Below are 27,798 nucleotides of genomic sequence, written 5' to 3'. Positions count from 1 at the left end.
GCCACAAAAGCATAATTCATTGATCTGCCACTTTTTCAAAAGGTAAGAAAAAACTTGCTTATATTAAATCGTAGTTTGATACATGTCCAAATAAAGATTTTTGTGGGTAAAATAATCATATGAGGTTATGAAAAGATTGACATGATTATTGTGAACATGTTATTAAGATTTTATCCTTGATCAATACAAAAATTCCTTATTACAACATTGTAATAAAATGTAACATGGTATGCATATACATCATAAATCTCTAGTGCTGTTACAAACTATTAAAGGTGAAGTGACCCTATAGACTACCTATTAGCTTGAATTCAAACAATTGTGACCCACAAAGTGATTTAAACAAATGAAATGTTTGTACTTCATTGTTAACTGAAGGAAGAAACATTGTATACCGACTTACACAAGTGATATAAAAGCATAAGTTAAAGCTTTAGTTATTTTTATCACACTCATTTCTATACCACAGACTTAGCACTAAATACTCATTGAAAATAAAGTAATATGTTGCTGAGTCAGAAAAAAAACTTTGTAGAAAACCACTAATGGTAGTAGTTTTCTTCTCAAGTCAAAATACAAGTGCAATTTCACAAAAGACACAAAAATCCACATATGACTAATGTACACAATTCTCTGATAAACAAGTTCAAAGAACCATAAATTATTATTAAATAATAATTTAACGTTTCTGTTAACATTGGGTTATGGAAAGTCCATAATTAAAATTAATAAAATGATCAATAAATCAATTAGTTTACAGTTACAAAGTAAGTTACAATATTTTAGTAGACTATGTACAAACAAATTGGCTGTTTTACACCATTAATCTTAACTTGAATAAACTGTACATAATAATAATAATAAGAACAAAATAATAACAATAAAGACAATGATTGATTCCTTACAAATTAGTTGGTATGAACTACTTACATAACTATATTTACACTACTTATCAATAAATGAGTTTATTCTTCCTGGATTTCCCTCCTTTCAGGTTTAACTTTGATAACTGGTTCAGCTAAGCTCATTTCTGTAAAATGTATATTAATTGATGAAACAAACACAAGTTGAATTATCTTTCGCTTACACCATAATAGTTTGTAAAAGAATCATCAGGTTTTAATGGAGTGTACCTCACCCAATTCTTGTCCCACATTAATATTTGAAACATGTGCTTAAAAAGCATGTTTCCAAGTTTTATAATCAGCTGTTCAATAATCAGTCTTGGTTTTTTCTTGGAAGTGTTTTAATTTGCATGATTTTCAAAATTATTACAATTCAAGAAAAAAACATTTTGTGTTTTTCATTATGACTCAAGTTCATCTTTAATAACCGTCCAGCGTGAGTTTCGGGGGCATTTTAGACGGACTCCTCCTACACACCAAAGCATTTTAAGGTGGTATCGCCAGTTTAAGAACTCTGGAAGTGTATTACACCGAAAAACTTCCTCAACCTAACCACAGAGAATACCTAAAACACTCACCATGTTCAGCTCATCTCTGTGAGTGGTACAGGCGTTCTCTTCCTGTTGCTGCCGAAGCACCCTGTGGTAAAGCAAGTGTCGCCCTCCCCGAAGTGTTCTCCGTCGTCTAGAGACTGAGGCATCGGCTGGTCTAGTGTCTCTGGCAGTAATGTTGTCAGGAACCCTGACACCAGCGCTACCACAGCAAACAGCACTGTGGGTACTCGGGGGTCAAACGAGTCCTGCACAAAACAACACAGTTGTATAATGGTAACCAGACACTTGAAGACGTTAAGGTTATGAAGGGTTTTTTACAATTAGAAAGTGCAAAGTTTTTCAGCAACTTGTAAATTAATTTGTGAGTGCTCGTGGCATAACATTTGTTTTAATCTTTTAAGTTACAGTTTACTAGTATAACCTTATAGAATAGTATATTCGGGTGTCCTTTTTTATTTTAAGTTTCTTTTAAAATTGTGTTGAAGACGGTTCTCATATGCCCCATGCACAGAGATTAAAGGTACAGAGGAAACATTCAATGGTACACTTACGTAGTGTCTAGCACTAGTCACTATGGTATCCAGGATAAAGTACACCACAACCCCCCTCGCCCTCATGAACTACAATGTGCTCACGGTGGAGGTGTTAGGGGTATCTGCACAATGCTTGCCGCTCGGGCTCTTTCTTGCTCATCACAAGTATATTTCCAGCACAACATACTGAAGTTGAAAGCGGGTAAGTTATTACAAAATACACTTTTATTAACAAAAACTTGAAACTTACCAGCAGAGCTATAAGAGGAGTGAGTGCAGCGCTGAATCGAGCGCACATACTGCCCACGCCGAGCGCAGTGTTGCGTATAACTGTAGGAAACAGCTCTGCACTGTAGTTGTAAATGATAGCGAATGAACCAGCTATACAGAACTTGCCCAGGAACACAATCGATGTTGTTAATGAACTCCCTGTGAAGTTAAGAATATATTATGCGGATCTCATATTACTGAACAATATCCTTCCATGACTATATTGTGTGCTAAAGTGGCTACAAAGATTTGGTACAAATTCCCATATAATATGTATATCAGGAGTTGTTATGCAATCGTCTTAGTCACAATGGCAACTAAACGTTATTCTCACAATGTTTATTAATTGGAGGGCTATGAATATTTAGCCAAGGTAGTTTATCTATCATTCAAATTAAGAAAGCCAACTTCACTTCTCTACAATGTAATTCTTCCTTTCCCTTTTATCACAGTTATAAAACGAGCATAAGGATGTGATTAACTACCGGTATGTCGCTAAAAAATTTCAACACACTTTTTCCTTAATAAATTCCACAGCAATATGTTTTGTTGGTTTGTAAATAATACTTATGAAAATGCACCTCAAACAGTTAGCCTACAATATAGTTACCCTAAAAAAAAACAACACAATTGTCAATATTTTACATTAAACCAAACTATACTCATGAATATATGTTCACGAAAACTTTAGAGTACAAAGTACTTCAAGCCACAATGTGATAAGATCTTGTCAATTGGCAGGCGAGATGCTCAAGCACACGTGTGTGCACCAGAATCCTTCCCTCACCACACCACTGTCTTTTGTTACTGTATTATGTAGTCATCTCAATAATTGCAACAGTGATAATCGCCATTGGAATTTTTTAACAACACTAGCGTCTAGTGATGTGACTTAGTGTTGTTGGTAACCTTTTCCCCATTCCTCCCTCTACGCCATCCTGATTAAAACTTTTTACCACGCATTTTTATACTTGGACATGCAATAATATGAATTAGTTTGAACTATTTTGGATTCCCACCTACAGTAACAGTTAATATACCTTTAGGAGTAAATGCAGTGATAAGACAAGCGAAACCTCCCAACAGTAGGAAGGAAGCAGTGAGACATCGACGACCAGCTCGGTCCAGGAACAGAACTGAGATCACGTAACTCGGCATCTCAATGACACCCATGATGAACAAGATGAAGTAAGGGTTGCCTGCCAGGCTGCCTGTGTTGAGGGACAGGCCGTAATACACCAGGCTGTTGGCGAACCTGGAACAAGATAATGTCAATTAATTTAGTTTGGTTACTAAAGTGATATTGAGTTCATTAGTAGTGGTTGAGACCAAATTGACCAATGCACTAGCTGCAGCTTAAAAATTTGATTTGATCAAAATCTCTTTAAGTTATCAAGAGTGTTTATGGACTACCTGTAAAAGCTCAGATGTGTAATTTATTACAGTTGAAAAATGTTTCACTGTAACTCTTAGTTTTGGTAGTGAAAACCTTTGAACTTGTAAGTTTAAAGGTGCCTCACTACTATATTCTAATGAAACAACAGAACCTGTTAAGACAGGCCAATCTTTCAGATGCATAATTTAAATGCAAACATGTACCACAGGTAAGGTACCGGTACTTGATTGATTGGATGTCATTAATCATTGCATGTATCTTCTCAGCAAAGCAAAGCCTATTGTTGGCAAAGCGCTTAGCAAGTTATATGGACATGTTTTATTTCTTAACACTTTGCAATGTATATATCCATCAACTGGCAACAGATTTTTAATAGTTGACCACCTGCCACAGAAAATAAAAACAGAACACAATTAGTATTGTTATCTGGTACTATGACTAGACGTAGGGGTCAGAATAAAATAGGGGTCAATTAGAAAATAAGAGTCTAAACTAAAGTAAAGAATGTCACTGCTATCAGATTTGAATTAGTTTGGATCACCAAAACTCAACCTCTTTGGAGACCTCAATAAAAGAAAGCCATCATTTAAATTATTTATTTTATACCTCTATCCCCATTACAAAATGCTATTACAGAGGGTTCAAATTGATTCTAAGGGACTGAGGAAATTTAATAGTCTGAATAGTACATACCAGTTGAGACATACGTTGAGAGATTTGATGCGCAGCTTTGGTGTGCGGAACATGTCCAGCACACTGTAGGAGTGTTCCTCCGTTGAGTCCGAGACCACTTTACCTCGAGACACGTAATGTGCCTTGTCTATCTGTTCACCTCCGTTCATCTTGACGCCCTTCTCCACAATGGTGACGGCCTCTGATATCCTGCCTTGCGACCACAGCCACCGAGGCGACTCATCTATGAGCCTGTAAAATATGGAACTTGGTTTGGCTTTTGTTTTAACGAATTCTCCCACAGCTGTGCGAAGTAACCTGTTTATGTGTGTCAATAGGGTTAAAAAAAAAGTTTTTAGGTTTTTGTTAATCTAATGCCTACTTAAAAGTAAAGCCATTTTAAGACTATAATCTAAAGGGTCCACTAAAGAGCACTACCATACTAGACAAGAGAAGTGATTCTCTTGTCTTTGCCTACTGCCTATATACCCTTTGGCATCAGGGCGCCCTTAGGAGGTTGGCTGTAGAAAATGAATTACCCGATGGCATATTAGATTGCATTTCCTACAGTCAGTTGACAAACAGTAAAAGTAGAATACATACAATTTAGTATTCACAGGAATAGAATATCACATTATCACTATGGAGTCAGAACTCTTTCTCTCTGTCCACAAATCGACTTACCTTAACATATTTTTGCAGCTATAGGAATCCATATTTTCAGACTTACCATCTAATTAACATTTATTAAACAGTACTCGTGATTTTTCTCACTTTTGTGACCTAACACTCCCGTATTAGGTAGGTATATAAACTGTATTCTATATATTTCAATAATACCGGTAGATGTTTGTTACCTACCACCAATGGAACAGCAGCAGAACACTGTGTAGTCCATAGACAACCTGTAGCCAGACCCTGTCTTCTATAAGGAAACCCCAAAAGGCCACCAGCATCACTCCGAATGCGAACATCGCTTGAAACGTGATTCCGCAGATTGTACGCTTTGACGCTCCGACAATCTCCATTGCTGCACAGACCATTGCCTATCACACCATCCGGCCTTAGCATTCAGTTATAAAATAATGATATAGAAGTGTTGATATTCACTGTTAAGGTGTCACTTTAAACCGTATGAACTAGCGGAGGGATTAATGGTAACTAAAAAGGTAATTTCCTTTAAGGCTTCACCCCTCACTAACACATTCCTTTCAATGATCTAGTAATGCTGACTTACTTTTTTTATAACTGTTTGAATGTGAATTGTAATTTAACAGCTGATCTCTCAGTTAAAAGTTTAGTCACAGGCAGACATGTAAATTAGATATGGTAAAATGGATTTTGATACTGTTAGTGATAAAATTGTAACCTGACTGAGGTAGATAAATCAGACTTTATGGCGTGGATCTAAAATTAACAAATTTAACTTACTGTAAATTTGTTTTAATAACTGTCTTAAGCAAACAAAATCTTTAAACATAACAATTGTGCGTTGGATACACTTTACCTTGGTATTAAGTTTTAAAACCTATCAAAATGTGCAATTTGCGCACAGGTACCCTCGTTCAATCATACATAAAACTGTAATGGACTGGATTAATAATGTTGATAAATGACTAAATTAAAAATAATTTTGGCTTCTTCAGCCAAACAGTGATCATTAAAATCCATTTTCGGATACCGGTCTATCCATATTTTAAGGTACAACGCACTTGCATTAAACTGTCTGTAACAACAATGCGCTTGCACCAAATTGCTTTAAACACTTTTTCAATAAGAAATCTAGATTACCATCTGTACAAGCAAACTTCAAGGTCTTACTTAACCTATTTAATTCCAGCTTAACTCTTATTATGATGACTAGCCAATAAACTTCAAAGTCCCTTTCAAACGCAATCATTGACTATGTGATTTATAGTGTAGCACTACCCACCACTGCTACATGACGAATTATCTGTCACTCATGATTTTAATCTCCAATTAATATAGCTACACTACATCCACCCACCTCAGTAGAAAAGCGGAGTTGTGTTTACCCTTTGAAGCTTCGTTCCATACATCCAAGATGACAAACCAGGTACCAGAAATCTATTCCGATCATTGAATGAAAAGAAAACTCATCACAAAAAAATAGTCTATATGTTATAGAAACTTACTCAAAACAAATCCTGTGATGTACGATCCAGCTGATCCGAATATTCCGTACAGGAATGTTATTGCGAGGAATAAGTAATACTCTGTTATGAAAGCTACTCCAACACCCAGAAGTAGTTGCATGATGGCTGAAATGTAGAAGATTGTTTTACGTCCGTACCTGAAATCAAAGAGTGTTCATTAGTGACATTACTAATTTTGCATTGGTATACAAAATCCAGTTACTAACTTATTTTGGCACCTTTGGATCAGCTTATATCAACTTGTAAAAACTTGACTGAAGCGAAGCCCAAGCTGTGAAATAACCGAGAAAACTTTGGCCAGAGTACAAATTTCTTTGTCATACTGCACAATTTTTTTTTTACTAACTTAACAAGTTCAAAAATGAAAACTGTTGTGTAGCCTACCATTATCTTACTAATATTATAAATCTGAAAGTTAATGAGTTTGTGTGTGTGTTTGTTGCTCAATCACGCATAAACTACTGGACGGATTGGGCTGAAATTTGGCATGATGATAGCTCACATTCCCGATTAACATTAAAGCATATTCTTATCTCAAAAACCCTTTCGGGCTCCGCCCCAGTGGCTCTGTAGTTCCCCATGTTAATCTTATGATTTTTCATATTTAAAAGGAATTAATGAATCTTAACACGTTCACTACAGCAATAGTACGAAATTTTCCATTCACATGGACCAGCGACGCACATATGCGACGGCCGGTTTCCACTCATAGACTGTCGTCGCATATATGCGATGGCTAGTCACATTAAAATAGACTGCCGTCGCATATTTGCGTCGGGGTTCTAATGTTATTAAAATGCGTATATCTTTGTAACGGTCTATTTGAAGGCACTGAATTGCCTGCAGTGGTCTACAGAGATGTCTGACGCACAACTGCGTCGCTCGGTCTGTGGATATGATGATTGACGTCATAATGATAGTTGAAAAAACTGGTCTTTACTTTCCTGCATTACTGTATGTATGTGTGCTGCATTATCCTATGTAGCTTTTATATTTGTTCAGTTATAAACTGTTCTTGAATAATCTGTTTTGTTTACTTACTTTCACCTCAAAACACAAACAAAAATGGACTGTCGCATATATGCGACGTATGGTCTATTTCAAGAAAACTATGATAATTTTCACTATTGTCTTAGCTGTAGACCGGGCGTCGCAAATATGCGACATTACAAAAGGTTATACAAAATACAAAAAAAAACAAGAATAAATTATTTAAAAACACGATTGTAGCGTATTACAATGTAAATGATCGCTGTTTTCTAGGTTTTCGCCCGTGGTCTGTGTGTACTGTTAACCAAGTGACAGCCGGTCTATGCGTAAGATTCAAATGTATACCTCGGTCTGTGGCAATGACCGCGGCGTCGAACGTGTTAACAGCTGTTTCAATTAAACAAGTTGGTTCTGTTCTATGATGTTCAATAGCATAAAAGTTACAAGAATTACCAACAGGGTGCAGCACTATTATTTTTTTTAATTTATGACAACAGCTAATTTCCAACCTAAAGGTGAGTGAGCGTAGCGAACGAACTTCAACCAGGACGTGAATGAGCCATGCGAATACTTATGAAGTTAAACGGGGCAAAGTCCGCGGGTACAGCTAGTAAGTCATAATCCCAAAATGGCTCCCATCTTGTTTTGCTATTATAAGTTCTAATACTGAGGTATTATTTACATTCAAAGTTCTTAAGGGAGGAAAGTGTACAGTTAACGCCCTCGACTCTAGTTAATACTCGACCCATGGGAAAAGAAACTACTATATCTTGATAAACATATAAAACAGCCTTTGCATTAAGTATGGCTGTACCCTTATCAGTGGACCAGTCTCCAAATTTTTATCATTAAACATAATAAGTTATAAGTAATATCACATACTTGTCAGCCATGCTGCCCAGGGTGACAGCTCCAGCAAACACTCCAAACATGTAACTAGATTTGGCCAAAGCTCCTTTCCATCTGTCTCTACATACAAAATTCCACTGGAAAATATTAAAAATTAAATTATTAAAAGTATCTGACTGAAGGGAAACATCGATTGATTACCATTATAAGAGTTATATTTTGCGTTGATTGAATTCCTCCTGTAATTAATATTTTTCATAGACATTTTCTTCATGTTTATTGTATGGCTCTTGTGTAAAACAGCTATGAACGTTGCTCCAGACAGATATAATTGCATTACAAACAGATTAATAGAATTTACTTTAAGCTGATAGAATGAAAACCTTTAGAGGAAGAAAAAATAAGCCCTTAAAAAATACAGTGCTTTATAGAGCTCTTTATGCTCTCATTCAGTGACCAAGATTTTCATTTTTAAACTAATTCGGAAGTAAATAAAATTTAGGTTTTATATACATTTTTTTATTTTTAACTAAACTTGATATACCTTGAATTACCTAAAAACAAAAACTAATATTGTTTTATGGACAATTGTTGAATTAAATATTTCTTTAACTTAATCCACAACGTGATGGACTGACTAGATATTCTCTCCTCACCTCCATCCCCCTGGAGGATTTGTAGTATTGAGTGTCGTACACCCACGTATCACACATCTCACTCTGGTTGTTACTATCCCTGTTGATGATCCGACAGTTATCCAAGTTCCCGTGAGTCCCCGGAGGAATGTACCAGCTCAGCTCCTCAGGCTCTCTCCCGTGAAACGTGTCATTCCAGATCAATGTGTCGTTTTCGTCCATGCTCGGTATGTGGCATCTGCAAGACAGTGATGTGTTGGTAAATATTTGAAAGAGTTTATAAATGGTGTGAAATAAAAGGTAAGACTTTTTATATACATATATGCATACACAATTCTTTATGCACAAACGTATAAGTTGAAAAGATAGTAAAATTTGATGCAAAGTTAGGTGCATGTTTGAGTAAAAAGAAGGTAATATACACAGTAATAAACCCTCTTCTACCAATAATTGAACTTTTTGGCCCAAAGGTACCTTGATTGATTCCCATCGCAAGTATGGTATCGGACAAAATGTGCGAAAATGGTAGAGGGAGATCGGTAATGGTCATAAAGACCAGCATACTCTGATGGCAGAGAAACATGCACTGCTTGCAATGCTTTGGTCACTGATTCTTAACTCTTGACTGACACTCCCTTCGTACTTGCCTATGGTCAGGCACTGCCGCTACAGTCACCAATGAGAGCATGTGTACCCCAGCTGTCATGGCCGCTAGTATGTGGAGACTGAACTGAAACATCTGGTATGTGCCGAACTCTCCTGTAACAATATGTATCTTTAGACTATGGTGAATGATAAGAGCTTCCTACATACCGTAATACTTCTTTATCAAGCATAATTCATATCTTATGATAAATTCTAAATACAGTAGAATCTTATTTATTATCCATCTCACCAAAAGGAAAAAAAAGTAATATATAGAGGAAACTTGTTTATGGAAAGACTGTGCGGTTTAAGCCTATATACTGTACTTGTATACTTATAGACGATATAATACTCTTGGGACGAGCAAGGAATAGGCTTGCTCAAATTTCTTTTCAAAAGCTAAATTTGTCAATGACACTGCAAACTGCAAACGACCTAAAGAATCTATCTCTAACAGCAATAATGGTGTGCAATGTGCAGTTCTCAAGTGGTAGTGCTAATATGAGACAATTATGTGCAATTATAAATCATCTCAACTTAAGTTAACAGAAGGACTTGAGCTTGTTACTGTGAGTATGGGTTCCTTTGTGGAATGGGAGCAAGAAAAGTAAGTGGGAAGGCCACTGTAATGATTATTCAAAGCTGCAACAGCTTGAATAGTATACCTACATATTTTCTTTTTTTATAACTTTTATATCTTAAAAAATTATAGATTATTTGTTTTGTTGAGTGATTTGTTAAGAACATGGTACTTGTGTTTAGTTAAGATTGGTGTACGAGGGAAAGATTGGAGGATTGTTGGAGGTTAAATGTATTTTTAGGATGAATAATTAATTTGTTGTCTGGTTTTATTTCTGAATGAATTTTCTAATAAAGAGCAAGTTATCCTTGCATGAGATACCTATTGGCTGGGTACCTGAGTGGTAATAGTGCTTGCCTACCAATCATATAAGTTTGCTGGATCGATCCTGAGAAAAGTCAGTAGCTTTTTGATGGTAAACTGTACCCAGCTGTTCCTGATCATTGTGCTTTAAACAAACGATCTTGGCTAATGAAACAGCTGATTTCAGTCAGTAAAAAAACCACACAAATCATATCACACTACGAGGGAAGGAACAATTCCTTAAGATTACTATTACTGATAACCGAACAGAGCATAACTAACACTCAATTGACAGAAATGGTGAGTGATAATTGAACGTTGGTAACCAATTATATGGTTTGGTGACCTAAATACTGTTCTGTCTCTATGTAGTGTCACAGAGAACTCATGTGGTAAGCAAAACACACGAAATAATAGTCAAATTATATACAATGCCATTCACTGGGAATCACTCTTTTCAAATGTTCAATATATATTCTCTTTTTTTACAAAAGTCACAGAGGAGTAAAAGCCAAGGTCTGTGTAAAAGCCAAACATAAAGACAAATTTGATTTAAAAGCAGAAGAAAACGAGTGTCAGAACATGTTTTGTAAAATTTGTCATTTTATTAATACGTACAGGATTCTTTTTAAAATTCTTCATTTTTCAGTTTATTTAATGAAGTATTCCATAACATAAATTTTACCAATACTGATTTATTTTTACTTTTTAAGTGTTGATTTTTATTTTATTTCTTTACCAAAAGAGAATTGCCTCTATCTGCCATAGTTTTATGTCATGACAGTATTTAATGTAGACCTATTTATAATACATTTACGTTTATAATCAGCTTATTTATTCCTTTATATTTATCAACATTATTAATAAGTAACTTTAATTTGTGTGGCCGGCATTTAAAAGTATACTTTAAAATTGTCATTTTGTAGTAATTTTCTTCTGAATCTAGATAAAGAGAAGTACTTTGTTTCAATGCTGTATACAGATTTTAACAGTTGTTCAGTCTTATCTCATAACCAACTGAAGAAGCAAATGAGATAAGAACAATAGCTTGATTATTTACATGCTGGGTAAAAAGCTAGAAACTTGTTTAGGGAGTGTAAAAGTCAAATAAATCCAAAAAAATCTATATTTTGGGGCTGATTCTATCCTACTTTGGCCTTTGGCTTAGGGATGATCCTTTTTGACTAAGTGTCATGCTTGTGTTCAGGGAAATGATTGGAGATAATGTACATATATATTTGCTCGGAAACAGAAGTTATTTGGGAGGAACAATGCACAGTAAAAGGTGATTTTGGAATGGCGTCTAGTGTCTGCTATCCTATACTCTTATATGAGGAATGTTTGCTTGTTATCATTAGAGTATTCAGCCTGTTGTTTGATTATTTGTCATTTTTTATTTAACAGTGGCTTATTGAAACATGATGCTCAATTTAAATTATCAGTCGAAGGATCCAGTATTTTGCATGCAATGTAATTTACATTATGACCCCCCCCCCCTTCATTAGTGTTTTATAGGTACGGGTTTTTTCTATTTTGGTACTGTACAACACACAGACAACAGGTTACGGTAGGTTATTCAAAGATCAAAATCTTTGTGCAATCTTACTTTTAGTAACATATATAAATAACTGCATCCATTACCTCCAGGCAAGATATAATTATTATTTATAATTAGATTGTCTGTGGTACTATGAATTGAAATAATGTATTTCCAAAAAGCGTTTGAATAACACCAACACTTTCTCTCTCATCACCTCTAAACAATTTTAGAAGAGGTTAGAAAAAATGTATGAATAATAAGGATAGACAAATAAAATGTTTAGTCCATTGACTGAAGTGATTGACTTCTAAATATGATTTTACATTAACATCTTACAACTGTCTTCTAAAATACAAGTAGAATCCATTCAACGACAATGTGTACATTCAGTAAACACAATGTAGACAGGAAATGCGTCAGCTGTTTACACAGCAGCGTATGTGTGTGTGTGTGACTGTTGTAGGTCTAGGTCTATAATAGGCAGATCCTAAAGATCGCGGCCACTCGAATAGCTCAGAAGGCGATTGTTGTATGATAATGGCAAGAGCATCTAATAGACCCGACATGGAATGTAACCCGTAAACGCGAACATCGATTAATTGTAGTTATAATTCTGTATTTTCCCTACACAGCATGATAATGGAAATAAATACCCCGCCCCAGCAAACCGATTTATTTCACATTTAAATAACATTAATTTTCATGAGTAGGCCAGTAGGCCTTCTTAGTTTTGCTACTAAATGAAACTTAATGAGGCGTGTTTAGGTACGGTAACAGCTTATTCCCTATATGGGAAATTCGCTAAAACGAACTCTAAATGGTTGTGAAATGCGGTACAAACTAGTATATATTTAATATTTGATCATATTGGCATGGATATAAAACATACTCCGTTATTATTGGTAATGGGTTTAGAGAGCTTTGTGAAAAATGACTAATGTATTAGCTTTGTTTTATAAAAAACCAGGAAGTGGCCTAGATACGTTACTCGATAATACATCAAATTAATTCGCAGTGTGCCGTTTTGATGCAAATTCTACAACAATGCGTGCGGAATCATACTCTGCCAGTTTGTTTTTATCAACAATACAATGCTAGCTCTTTATCAACATCCGGCAAAACTAGGAAATGGTTTGACGCCATCTGCATACGGTTCGCGAAACCCACACACATAACATTAACTGACCTAGCCTTGTAGCTTGTGTCTGTGTGGAGATACAGTAGCAACACCACGACACTAGATAACAGTCAGGCTTCAACGGAAATGTTAATTATACGACGAAGATGAAAACCTTACTTCTCTATAGAATTGCGTCTGGCCATTTTGTGATAAAATACAACGGTTATTTGTAAGTTAAGTTAGTTGTAAAATAAATCTGTCGCTGCTCTTTATAATAAAACATTACTGCGGGGAAATATGGAAGCAATCCTCAAGGTTGGATTTTATTTTGTAGTGACTGGAATTAAACTCGTGAAATGGACTTTAGATAGGGAAAATAAAATCCTCGTAGAAAAAATCCCAATTGAACAAATAGAAGTATAGCCAGACTTTTACTCAAAGGCAATTTGAATAACCCTTTTGAAGTTCTATTTGTTATATATTTCATTAAAAAACTCTAAAACTAGTGTTTCCTTGGCCTCCGTATTGAAAAGGCAACGTATTGTAAGGTAACTTCATAAATACATACCCTGAATAACTAACTATGGGTAACGATAATAACATCGAAAATGAAAATGTGAAAAAGGAAAGGAAAATCAATAGTAACTCACTCAACATTGTTGTTTTTGATTTAAGAACAGGTCCAAGTGTTATCGTTTTCAGTATCCAAAGATAGTGATGGAAAATAATGATTTTCATAAGTAGACACAATATATTTACATTATTATTTTTACAGCATAGCCTATAAGAAATTATGATATAGATTCCAGGATTGGACTGAAATATTTTGTTTTCAGCAGAAGGTATTTGATAGATTTGATTAGTAGAAATGTATAAACATTAATGAGATATTTAAGGAGAAAGAAGCGTTTGGAAATGAAATTCTGATAGAAATACAATTACAATCCATTGTGTATTTATTTAGAACGTTCCAATTGTAAAAGAAAATTGTATTTAAAATTCATAAGAACGATCAGTAGAAGCTAGATAAGATAATAAAAAATCGGTACAATTCACTAATTTATTAATTGAAACCAAAACAGAATAATGACGCCATTTGCGTGGAAACAGTTTATAGCTGTCATAAATTAAACTGAATCAAAGCCTCGAAGATTAAATAGTGTCAATGAGTTCAATCCAATGAATAGGTCACTCAGATTTGAGTGACAAATGTTGGCGGGCATTCAACTTCCAACAATTGGCTGTCCGATCTTAAATCAACTAATTAGAACTGCTGTTTGGCAGGCCTATAAATAAGCTAAAACACGCTATCATGATTATAGAAACTCTAACTTGAAATATTGATGATTATTGAACTATGATTATTAAAGTGGTATTTTATAACAATTCAACGCTAGGCCTACTTAAAAGAAGTACAGTACTAATAATTTTCATCGAACGTTTGAATCGATTTACGGTACAAACGTGGTCGTGATTTAATTGTATTTGACGATGTGCTAGTGCTATAGAATTGTATTTTTAACATTGTATGTCTTTAACGTGAGGCAGATTTCGGCGAAAGAGTCAGTTCACCTAAACCAAAATACATGTACAGTATCTTTTTTACACTATATATTGACTGCAAATACCTGACAACTGCTTTAGCATATAATTTAAAGTCATTAACTTCTGGCGAGATTTGAGCCATGGATTCTCGGGCAAGTTCCGCGTTCTAAACACCATATCAAGAGCGCCTCATTTAATAAGTATCTCAATTTTAAGCATTGTTTTTTTGTCCATCAGGGCAAACAAACTTTTCCATTTTCGGGATAAAATCCCCCAGTTCTGAAGCTGTGCCCCGGAAGCGCTGCGGCCCGCCCACCAATGTGACGCCCACTATTGGAACTCTTTACTGTTTAGCAGCTGACAACAAAGGACGCGCAATCTACATGCCATTGAGTAAACTGTGACCACAACAACATAGGAAACATCTGGACCTTGGGGCAAAATTAGACTTCTTTGTTAGGCGGGGAAAATATTGTAGAAGAAGTCATAAGATGATGTAAGAGACTTTTTTATAGAACAAATTGCTAGTTGATCAAATTAGGAAAATGCAATATGTTAGTTGTATCATGTATGTGTTATTGGCAGTCAGTTTAACTGCTTATTGGTAAAAATGTATTTGAAAGTAATAATAATAATTCATATCTAGTATGCCTAAATTAAACCTTTTCTCCCAAAAGTAAAAACAGAAAATAGTTTGATTTGCGTGCGTGTTAAAATGAAAATTTAAGTTTGATCAGTAGGTTTAGTATTGCCATAGATAAAAGGAGTATAGACAACATATAGAATATAGACTGTCTACTCCTTTTATCTATGGTATTGCAAACACATTACAAATACATATTGCGAACATGTTACAAATATTTTGGAAATCCCCGGTATTTTGCCAGTAAAATATATGGTGTGCTGAGTTGGTTTTCATACCCTAAAATAATTGTGTATACAAAATGTCTTTTCAGGTTTTTAAATATAGGTTTTGTGTTGGAAATATTTACCTAACAGTTTAATTCTAATTTTAATTAATTTTAATTTTTTTTTTACAATTTTTTTAATTTTAACATTGATTAATAACAATATTTTCTTCTAAGGAAACATGATACGGAAAACAAACGAACAAATAACTATGTAGGCCTACAGAATTCCTTATGAGATGGGTGGTGTGGGAACACTTTCGTTATCTGTTGGACAACTAACCACATTGGTAGTTTTAAATACGATAATAATAAGTAATTCTGTAGGTTATGCGTTAACACGATAATTATTCTCCCCCTTCCCTACTACTACTAATACGTCCATAAAGAAATTTCCTAGCAAAATACTACTTTGATGTCTGCTGTTTACTAATTATTAATCTAAAAATCTTGAGAGCTATTTTTAAAATATAAAGTTACATTCAGCGTCCATACTCAAGTTTTCCCGTAGAAAGTGTGTGTTTCGCGACGAACAATTGATTTAATATGCGAGAAAAAAATTTAAATGAGTATACGAAAATGTATGAAAGCATATTCAGAAACTATAAGCAAGTATACGCTTAGTAAATTAAAATTACTTTTATCTACAGTATAATTTTAAAATTCTTTTTTATTGAAACACAGTTAAACGAAGTAAAAATAATACACTTGTATTGTAGAATTTTTGTAATCTTTGTAGCAGTTAACACTGGGTGAAGTCTAGACTGGCTCTAATGGTTGACTGAATGATAAATGCCGAAACAGTTGACACCTGAATGCAAATGGCAAGTGGCAAATGTGGTTGTGTAACACTCGACAGTTTAGAGTTACCTGAGTAAATCGTGTTACACCAAACAACGTCTCAGATGAAACTGTTGCAATCAATCAAATAACGGTTATTTTAGTAACAACTGTTACAAGAAATAGTCTCTAAGTTATGGTAATCCTAATACATTACAAGGGTAATTAATATTTCAATTAATCGACTGGCAAGTAAATGCAGTAAACCAAAATAATAAAAAACTACACACAAAAATATAGAGATTGCATATTTTACTCAGTTTATATGAGCAAATGTTTAGGAACATCAACAATATTGTGCGGTTTTATGAAATGGAAATTTTCGCCGTCACTAAACCATATTTTTGTTGGTAATAAGTTCTGCATTGATTAAATGATAAAAAAATTAGTAAAAAAATTATGTTTGATTTATTTAATTAGCCTATAGTATGATTCTCCCAAGAACAAGGATCGATATTTTAGATGTTATACACGAAATGCACAAAAGCTCAACACAAAGTGAGCAACCAACATGCGGTATCTCAGAAACTAAAATATTTAGAGAAAGCTTTAAAGGGAACTCCCCTTATTGAAAGGGTCTAGAAAAACTAACAATCAAACAGCATTTCTTTTAAAGTCTTAACTTGGATAAAAGGCGTGGGTTTTTGGTAAACAAATCGTAAATTTGACCATTTATTAAAAATAAGTGGCTATTTATGAAAGGATAGGATTCAAAATGTTCACCGTAATGAAACAATAGTTTTAATGCAAGAGTTAACTTTTGAGGTGCCAATGGTGGGCACACTTAAACCGTTCCCCCTTTACATCACATTATGGCATAGGCTTTTGGTTTTGCACTCCTTGGTCTATTTGCTATATAGCTTGGTTTTTCTGTGATTTGTTGGGAAAGAAAGCCTTTATACCAAACATTATTGACATGAATGAACACAAAAATAAATGAATCCAAAACTGATACGCTAATGCTTTCTTGCTGGTTGGATGATTATTTCGTCGAAGTGAAGTGTTCAGCTTCACGCACAGGTGGGTGCCGTTTTGTGTCACGGATATCTCGTTTATATCGTTGATCTCTACTCGCAAAAGTAAGTACAAGCATTGTCTAAGTCAACCTGGCTGTAAATATTCTATTTAGAGCCCAATTTTTTCCTCAGCTAATAATAATGTTAAGGAAGAAACGAGACACAGAATACACTTAAACAAGTAAAACTGTAATTGATCCCGAAGATGGCAACACATCTGACCAACATCAGTTTCGATTACGTCGATCAAATAAATCATATCAAATAACAAGGCTGAAGAGGACCTGGTCCTATAACAGCACCAGTCTGGGGGGTTTCGGCTCTCTGAATTGAAATATCATGATATTTTTCTTATTTCTATGGTTTCGTCGCAGATCAAAATCAAGAATTGACAATATACTTTAATCAGAAAGCTCAAATCTTCCATTGTTTATGAACAGAAAATTACCATTCAATTTTATTTATAATTTATTTTTAGCGAATTTCCCTATAGGGAAGTAGCTATTACCGTAGGTCTCATGGTAAGACTTAGGCCCGGGACCGATTTACTTTTTCATTTTGATGTCCCCAGAGGCCAAAAACACCATTCGTTCAAATTTTTATATATGTATATATATATATATATAGATATATATATATATATAGATTTATATATATATATATATGTGTCCGTGAACACGATAACTTGAGTAATTTTTATCCGATTTTGATGAAATTTGGTTTGAAGGTGTAAGGCGGGATAAACTTGAATGAGTTCGCGATCCAGCATGATCGGACCATGGGAACAGGGTTTTATGGGGGGTTTTATGGGGTAAAAATTGGTTTTTCTCACTTTTGACCCTCAAAACACAAAATTTCCCAATTTTCCTCTAAACCTTCTTAAAGAGCTTAAAAAAACAAACAATTCAGTATATCAAAGTGTTTTTGCACGGTTATTGGTTACGGAGAAAACTAAAAAAATTGTAAATTTAAAATCCCCATGTTATTCTTATGGAGAATATTGTAAAATGTTGTAGTTTGCTTGTTTATGGATATCTTTTGATCAAACTTGGCAAATATATTCATTTTATACTAAGCAATAATTATTTTACTTAAAACACACACTTTATTAGTTTCCTTGTAGCAGCAAACCTAGGTACTCGTTAAACCTAATTTTATTTAAATAGATCAATTGAAAAGCAATTCAGCCAAATGGAAATTCGCTTAGACAGCAGGTTAGCTGCGGCGGGGGTATTTGTAAAATTTTTCGTTTACACATATTCCAAATAAAAATTCACATGTGAGTATAACTATGGCTTATCAGTGTTCTATGCAACGTTGTAATGACTTCCACTATTTTTGTCCTGGTTTATTTAGGTTCTGTTAAATTAAATATTCTCATTCGACACTTAAAAGGCCAAATACTCACCAGCTATTTAAAATCATACAGGTAAAATCAAATGTCCTAAAAGTACACCTGTTCTTATTTCTTATTTGCATTATGATTACGGCAATTGCTGCACTATCTTTGACTATGTTCAATGTAATTTTCAACACACCAGTTTCCTATATCACTTCCACATAGCGTTATCTGAGACAGCTGTTATCGGTAGGCTACTCAAACAAGGTTTATTTACAAGTACTACGGGTCTACTTGAATAATCTCACAGCACTGATTGCGTTTATAATCCTGCACTCATTTTAACTCCCAGTGGCTTAAAACACTGAGGGGTTTTTATACTCTCCACTCAAGTTAATATTTGTTTTATTACAGCAAATGTACCAATGTGTACTAGAACTTGAACTTGAGTGTGAGTTAGGGTTTGGAATAGGAAGGTAAGTGACAGTAAAATGTATATTTTTTATTACAAGCAATAGTTGTATTTAATATAATGAATAAGCCATTTTTCAGTTCCAGTTTATGAACAAAGCACTGTCAAAATTATTCCAAAACGTGTCTTTTATTTTATCACTGTTTCCATTGAAAACAATCAATATTACAATGCTGATATGTTCAAAGTTAGCATTAAAAATACCGGGGTCAGAGCTTAAATAGATTTAAAGATCGGGAACAAAACAGAAACCTTCTCAAGCATGAATAGAAGAATTTCGCAAAATTTCTCGGCTCGATACACAAAGGAACAGTAACCTAACCTAACCTAACCTAACCTAACCTAACCTAACCCCATTTGTATTACCTGCATTTATTTATATTCCAATCGTTACTATTACAAACAATAACAATTGTATTGGCTTGATGGCACCCACGTCATGCGTGCCCTTGTGCCAGCTACAATAACCATTACAACTATCGTTACAAATATGTGTGAGGAAGGAGGCATTACGCCAACTGGCCAACAAGTTTATTATCTGTCGTTCAACAAGTTATCGAGTTACTGTTTGTCATCTAATACGAACGTTATGTCTAGCTCGTAATGAGTTTGTATTTTAAGATACTCCAGAGTAAAAGAGGCTTTGCTGTAACGTTAGAAGGTACTTTTACTATAAATACACGTCTGCGAAGTTGACTTTTCACTCCCACGTCAAGTTCAGTAATCTTTTAGTATTCTTTTTTATAAATCAATGTTATAATCGTGGCAAAACTGAAGGTCTTCTCAAATAAACATTCTACAAATAATTTATAATTTGTATAACATGAAAAATATAAGAGAAATTTCAACTTTAATAGAAACACTCCGATGCATGTAGTACATTCAATTATATTCATAAAAAAACTGGTTGCAGCTAGTCCATGGGATCTGCTTCAGTGTACAAAGTAACAATGTTTACTATTAACATGATAGGTTTGTTTCGTCAAGTATAAAGTAATTCATGCTACAAAGATCTAAGTCAAGACATTTACAATGCAAAAATATTACTTGCAACGCATGATGGTTTATTTACAATGCATAGTGGACATGGTGTAATTACAATGGAAAATGTTTTGGAGGTTGTTTGAGTACGATTGATTTGTGGTTTGATGTTTCATAAATATGTTTCTAACCCTCATAAGTAATTAGAATTTGTTCTATGCCAAATATTCAACAGTGGCACATAACCGATTGTTACCAAATCACACAATACTAGTCGAACTTTAAACATTTCACGTTTAAGATGTTTTATGTTTACTATAGTTAAATATACAATTTACTTCTCAATATATATATTTGAATTCACTAAGGAGTGAGGGTGTAGCCTACTGTAAACTTTCCTACATGTCGCAAGAATAATATCAATAAATGAATACAAAAATAGAGTTCTATAAAGTATTTTAAATACAGGATACAGAATAGTCAAATTTAAAAATTACTCCCATTTATGAAGAATTATCGTTTATCAAACTGTAACTGATATTTTTTTCCAAAAATGTTGTAATAAGGTCACATGTTGACGCAATCCCATTGTTTAGGAATGGCAGACTATGTTTACAAAATGGCGCCATGTGTGACTGCTCTGTGCTCTGTGCTAGAAAATCCCGACGAGTGTTGGATCGTTGGATGTAAAAAAGAAACGGCTTTTTCTCCGGAATACTTACTTACTGATGATATTACATTGACGACTAAAGTAAAGTGTAGCTTTTTGTAATATTTTAGTTTTTTTTTTGTAAGTTTTCACATTTAAAGTGTTCATCATGGTTTATGGTTCAATCGTTAGGTTTATTATGGACGCACGCAGCAATGAATAAACGAATGAAGACTTGGTCTAAATGTGAATGCGGCTGCATCAGCACTGTAGACTATCTTATTGAAACCCAAGACTTAACATTATAGATGTTCTTGACTGTATGTACAGTATATAATCATCGGAAGACTTAACCACATGCTTTTATGACTGCAACCACGTGTGCACTCAACCGCAATGTTCAGTTGCAACAGTTTATCTGTGGTTTGGTTGCTCAACTCACGACTTCCCGATTCTCGTGAGGTACAAACGTCACCTTTCATGGTCCACCCGACGTCTCGACCTGAGCAGCGAGGAGCTCAGTGGAGTTGCGACATTTCTCTGACTCGTCGGTGACTTTCACTAATGGAGCAATTTTCCTGCTGAGTGCGCAGAACAGAACACTTCGTTGTTTCAGGTTATGTCTTGTCAGCACGGTGAGATCTCTAGCTAGAGCCACGGCGACGATAAGCAATGAGTTTATTTCCTAGCTGTGCTAAAACATGAACATCGTGTGTTTTTAGCAGTTTATTTTTTTACATTTTGTAAATAAGTTCATTGATACAATTCAATCATCCGGCTCGAATGACCATTGTTATCACCGCTGCCGCGGGCCCTGTTAAATTATTACTCTCTCTCTGTCCCTAACCGAGACAAATCTTGCAAAATTAATAAAAAATGTATGTAGACTTGACAGTTTAAAAATATTCCAGCTTATACATTTTTGCGTCGCCAGAAAAAAAAAATGAGTTTGATAAAAGCTCAACTTAAAACAGTAGTACAACCCGAGTAAAAAGGGATCAGTTTTAAGAATAACGAATTCACTTGATTTAAGAATAACAAATTCACTTGAAAAGAAACCCAAATGAAAAAAAACATAAGTAGTCTAAATAAGCTGAACTCCTCAATTTCATTATTAAGATAAAAATGCACAATGTATGTATATTGTAGGCTGATAATGAAATGAAAAATGTGTTTATTTGGAGGCTATGGGACCAGCAAGTCCTCTCTACTACTAAATCTCTAAAAATAAATATTCATTGACAACCTTACACTGTTGGAAATCGATATTTTACACTTAAGTTTTACTCTTGTTCCAATCCAACTGTTTCTAATGATGGGTGTGAATATTTTAAATGAACACTTTATCAACTAAGTCTCACATTCATTTATTTGATTAATTTATATCTTATTTTGTTTTTGTAGGAGAGTGTAGAAAAAGTGAAATAGCTTGGGTAGCTTATTACCGACTAAGGCCAGCTGTTTTTTAGCCAAGACTAATTAAAGTCCAATCAATAAAGTTAATGGTCTAGTTTCAATAAAAAAAGCAACAATAAATTTGATCATCAATAAAACGTCTTCTTTATTATAACTTTATAACTTCCCAAGATTTCTTCGTAGTGTGAACCTACTGTATTCATACATATAGCGTAGTTATATTGTATGCTTATAGAATTGAACCAAGAAAAAAATGAGTTAACCAAAGACACTGTCGTAAGAATGATTTATTTTACACTGAATGTATACTTATGTTTCAATCTAAATATCTGTCTTTAATGAGCACATTATGGGTGTGAATATTATGCGACACAAATACAGCCTACAGGCACTGAGCAGATCTTGTTAGCGATGAGGCTAGTGAAGCCCCGCGGAGCAATGCCCTGACATAACCCGGGACGTTGTTTTGGTTAAAATCAAATCATCATGTACTGTACTTTAGATTATCTACTCTACAAAATTTACTGCACTTCTTAACACATACAATAGTTATTTGTGTAACTAGTGGGCGAAATGGCACTTTGTGTGGAAAGTGTCTCAACAGCAGCAAAAGCAGTTTGCACTCGCTAACACAGCGTTACATTTTAGCGTGTTACATTTTTCCTGCAGTTACTATAAATCATATAAATAATTAGTCTTTCACTGTACAACACGTTTTTTGGTTAGGTTAAATCCAACCATTGAACGAAATGGGAAACGCTGACCAGCTGATCGTAGTCGTAATATCTTTAGTGTTGCCAACTTATTTTAAAGCGTACGCGGATTACGTGCATAATAAAAGCACGCTGTTTTGAGTTGTTTGGTTGGAATACGGATTCAGTTTACACTGGACTTAATAACCATGGATTAAAAGAAGTTAGAAGGTCTACATGAAGAGAATTACAAATTTTTCTACTCTTTAAAGAAGTATATGTTTATAGTAGTTAGGCAACTATACACGTTTATTTTGAAATAACAAAATGATTTCACACAACTATGCAACTATATAGATATTTAACTATAAAGCCCAATGCCTACGATGGGAAGATAACGTTTCATCTACAACATTGTTGTTTCGTTATTTACTAATTCGCAAACAGTTGTATCATTAACAAACTTTACTGAAAAAGTTAATCGACATTATTCTTATATATAAAAAAAAAAAAAACACACAATGTTTTAAAAATACAGAAACTGAACAAACGTCTATTCCATTTTACTATAAACTGCATTAACAGTTAGCAACGACCTATCCAAATATCAACTAACTAACCAAATCGAAGTGCTGGAGCATTTCCATTAATAGAACAGTCACAGCCTTTCCTGACCATATACAATGAAATTGAACTCTTATGTAACTCAAAACATTGCAAAGAATTATCTACTTTACATCACCCAATGTGGGTCGCTGATTTAGCACAACAAAAAGCAGCGATAACCGACAAAAACAGCTGATTTGACAGATCAGCTGATGGTGGTCAAGTCGCATTGTTGTATACAGTCCATGAGTCCACGTTACGGTAGTGGCACACTTCCAGAAGCAACAAATAACTACGAGCATTAAATATTTTATTACCAGTATTGTTTACAAATGCACCTTTGTTTGTTTTGGTATGGACTGGAAAAGATTATGATACGGTCGATTTGGCCAGCTTGCAATGACTATTCTTATTATGCAGTCAAAGGAATGATAGGTATACATTGGTCAGTAATATAATGATAACACATACCAATTACATGTCAACATGAGGCAAAATACATGATAATACATGATACATGATACAAAATACATTATGGTAATACATGATGTAAAATAAATATATCACGTCAATAAATTAACGTAAAATTTATACTAGGCCAGTACTAACTGTCTATTTCATTTTTGTAATCACTCTGTATAACTAACACTATTTGATACAAGAAAATTGCTGTTTAACTCTGTGTATCAGTGGCGGTTCTAGGACCTTGTCAAGGGGGGGGCTACCGGGGGGCTTGGGGGGTGTGGAGCACTCCCCAATAAAGTAGGGGGGTCCGGGGGAAAATTTTGAATTTTCAAAGCCGTTTGGTGATTTTCTAAAGCCATTTTTAACACCTAAAACCTTGCCTAATTGTCCATAAACTCCGCATTTCACCTGTTGTTTGTCATGAGCAAATAGACATTTTAAAAATTAAACTATGGCGATTGCATTAATGAATTTCAAAACACTGTAGACTACGGCCATATCCTCCTAAAAAAGCCGTTGGGTGACTTTCTACAGCCATTTTTAACGTCTAGAACTGTGTGCAAAACCTCCCATTTCCCCATTTTTATATTTCATGAATAAGTAGACATTTTTAAAACTAAGTATGACGATTGCATTCATAAAATCTCAAAACATATTGTAGGCTACGGCAATATCGTCCTAAAAGCTGTTTACTGACTTTCTAAAGCCATTATTAATGTCTATATTTGTGTCCAACTGTCCAAAAACCTGCCATTTCACCTGTTTTTTGTCTTTGTCATGAGCAAGTAAGTAGACATTTTAAAAATCAAACTATGACGAACTTGCATTCATGAATTTCAAAACATAGGCCTACTGTAGACTACGAAGCCATATCAACTAAAAATAAGCCGTTTGCTCACTTTTATATGGCCATTTCTAACGGCTAGAACTGTGCTCAATAATTATCCTAAAACCTTCCATTTCACCTTTTATATGCTGTTTATATGTCATGCAAGCAAGTAGATACGATTTTTACACTTATGTTTTTCTACAGTCCATTTCATAGATCTGTCACAATATGTAGGCTACAGTATCGAATTCAGTAGCCTACAGGTAATAGCATTGACTATTCAAAACTTTAACATTAGTGTTTATATAGTAAATGGTAAAAAGGCTACTGGTGCTACCGCTGATTGCTGATTGATGCCTGTGGGCTGTGTAAAGTTAGTGGCTAGCAGACAATTTGACAACTATGGAACATCAGGAAATCAGCTGTTTCCCCGTCTTTGCTCGCGCGCTCGGCGCTCGCCTTTGCCCTAGCATGTCAACAGCTGACTGCTGTAAAAATTGGATGATGCGTATAACTAACTTTCCATTGCGTAATATTGTTTTATTTGCGGTGCTATTGTCCACAAAGTTTATCTATGTGGAACTTAATACTACTCCTGCCATCGCTTATTAAGTCTACATTGATAAAATCTACATTGATGTCTGTTTTATGACATTGCTTGTTTTAAGGGCGAAATGTACGTTTAAATGTATTTTTCCAGGGTCCAAGGGGGGGGGGCTTTAGCCCCTGTAGCCCCCCCCCTTGGAACCGCCACTGCTGTGTATCCAACATTAATACGATCTTATCTAAGTATTGGACATGGGTTTTGGGGTCTTAGATATTTTCTCCTGCCTAATAAAACAGAAATTACGTTTCCATCAAACTTACACTTCGTAGGCCAATTTTTGAAGCTTATAATTTATAAATCTAACTTTATTATTCACATAATAATTTTCAAACTGGGTTTGATCTATTTTGATGTTTCTCTGAGTTGGATGCTTTATTTATTTTATCCACTACAAAGGTGGGGTTTTGTATATTGTATGATGTAGATTAAATTCAACACAATTGCAGTCATAGGTTGTTAATTTAGAATAACCATTTGAGAGTGATTTTTTGAGTTGGCATCAATTTTAGCTGTTGTATTGTTAAGAACAAAAGTAAGTTTACCCTAAGGTAATTTTAAACGCATCAACATATCTTCAAAGGATTGAACAATTTGAAACTAGTTGATAAGTCATGTGTATTTATCGTTATAAAAAACCGCAGAATACAGAGAACTGGAGCACCACAAGGCTAATGGTTTAGAGCGGGATACTTTAGTGTGAAGGGTTCGAATCTCACCAAACACCAATGTCAACAGCTATGGGTAATAATATGACTCGGTGGTTCAGATCCCACAGTAGCTACAAAACACATATGAATAAAATAGATTTGTAACTCCAAAGCAACAAGAACATTCTCAGAATTTGAGGTTTCCAAAAAAAAAACCATCAAAGAATTCTTGTACCTCAGAAAAAGTCTTGCAGTTCATCGGTGTTTTTGCAACTCCTCACAAAATGAGTAGCCTATATCAGATTTATTTGAGCACTTTCGGCATTCCTCACTTTGTTGATTTATTAACAGTTATTGCAATTCAGTTTCAAAATGTACATAAATGTTATATAGAATCAATTTTATCCTTATTACTCTTTTTCAAACCCTGTTGTGATGACACATAAAAATGAAATTGCATTGATTGACAAATTGACACATTGATGAAATGAAAAAATGAGTTTGTTTTTGCCTATGTAAATAAATGATTTTTCATTTCATTAAAAAAATGAACAACCACTTAAACCCTGTAAAACATATTTTATTTTTTTATTTACAGGGTTGTCTTTAATCATTTTCTTTAATTTTCTCACGATCTTTATACTGTACTCTTTGTATTGAATTAATATTAAAACTTTCGTTGTATTCTGAAGAGAAATGTTATTTTATAAAGTAGCCTAAGTCCAAACACAACGCTACGTATAGTACACTTGGATTGATCAAGTCACTGGCAAATTCTGACCTTTTTATGCCGGTCTTTCGTTATAACTTAAGAAAAAGGTCTTACAAATCTCAGTTTAACCACCTGGTCAAAAAACTATTCCCATTTATCAAATTTGCCTTCAGTTAAGTTACGTTTAATATTATTTCCTTTATCATTATTTTTAGCGAATTTTCCATATAGTAGGCCTAATAGGGAATAAGCAATTTTACATTTCCTAATAAGAATTTTAAATTAATTAAATTATTGTATTCAACTTCTTAACACACATTATATTAGTATGTCCAAATTAACTACTCTGATCTAAATAATAAAAACATGTTATAGGCTACAGGTTCGTTTGTTTATTCTATTCCTGTGAAGTGTCACAATTTTACATTAACACTAATATGATTAGTTTGTATGAAAAATGTATGTATATTTATTTGTTTAATGGAGTTTTTAACATAATTTCGTTCTAGTGGTAGAGAGCACTCTTGAGTTATAACTTTGCCACTACAATTTCAATAATAATTTGAAATTGACTGCTGCGACTACTAGCACAGCAAAAGTTAATAACTAAACAATTTGCTACTGTGAGAAAATTAAAAACCGTTAATACTGACCTAGGTGGCCCATAAGCCCTTCCAGGTCTTCATCTTGTCCCATGACGTCAGCTGCACTCCACAGTCACTCGCGGCACACTGACTACTGAGACACTCACACTAGTGACTGACTACACACACTGATGTAACCAAGGTCGGCACACTACACACATACACACGCCTCACGCCTACCACACCACGTGGTCGCGATATACTGTTGTAGGCATACTAGGTTAGAGACTATCTTACAGCTTTGCTTTGTATTGAACTAGA

At 34.4% G+C, this 27,798-nt stretch overlaps 1 protein-coding gene across 1 annotated transcript; it reads right to left on the bottom strand.

The window, feature by feature from the left end:
* Positions 1-142: 142 nt before the first annotated feature.
* On the bottom strand, positions 143-27,679 carry LOC128992014 (organic cation transporter protein). The gene is made up of 11 exons (XM_054415351.1): positions 27,547-27,679; positions 9,629-9,740; positions 9,003-9,219; positions 8,380-8,483; positions 6,487-6,644; positions 5,192-5,360; positions 4,352-4,582; positions 3,303-3,517; positions 2,243-2,421; positions 1,484-1,704; positions 143-1,030 (listed from the first exon to the last, which is right to left on the bottom strand). Exons 1-10 carry the CDS (start codon positions 27,587-27,589, stop codon positions 1,489-1,491), a joined length of 1,644 nt encoding a protein of 547 aa, XP_054271326.1. The 5' UTR covers positions 27,590-27,679; the 3' UTR covers positions 143-1,030; positions 1,484-1,488.
* Between the last annotated feature and the right edge of the window lie 119 nt (positions 27,680-27,798).

This window comes from Macrosteles quadrilineatus, unplaced genomic scaffold (assembly GCF_028750875.1).
Source record: "Macrosteles quadrilineatus isolate MER2022 unplaced genomic scaffold, UCM_ALF_1.0 Scaffold_4__1_contigs__length_99947679, whole genome shotgun sequence".
Lineage (NCBI taxonomy): Eukaryota > Metazoa > Arthropoda > Insecta > Hemiptera > Cicadellidae > Macrosteles > Macrosteles quadrilineatus.
The sequence above is the reverse complement of the archived record's forward strand: the minus strand, read 5'-3'. Positions and strand labels throughout refer to the sequence as shown.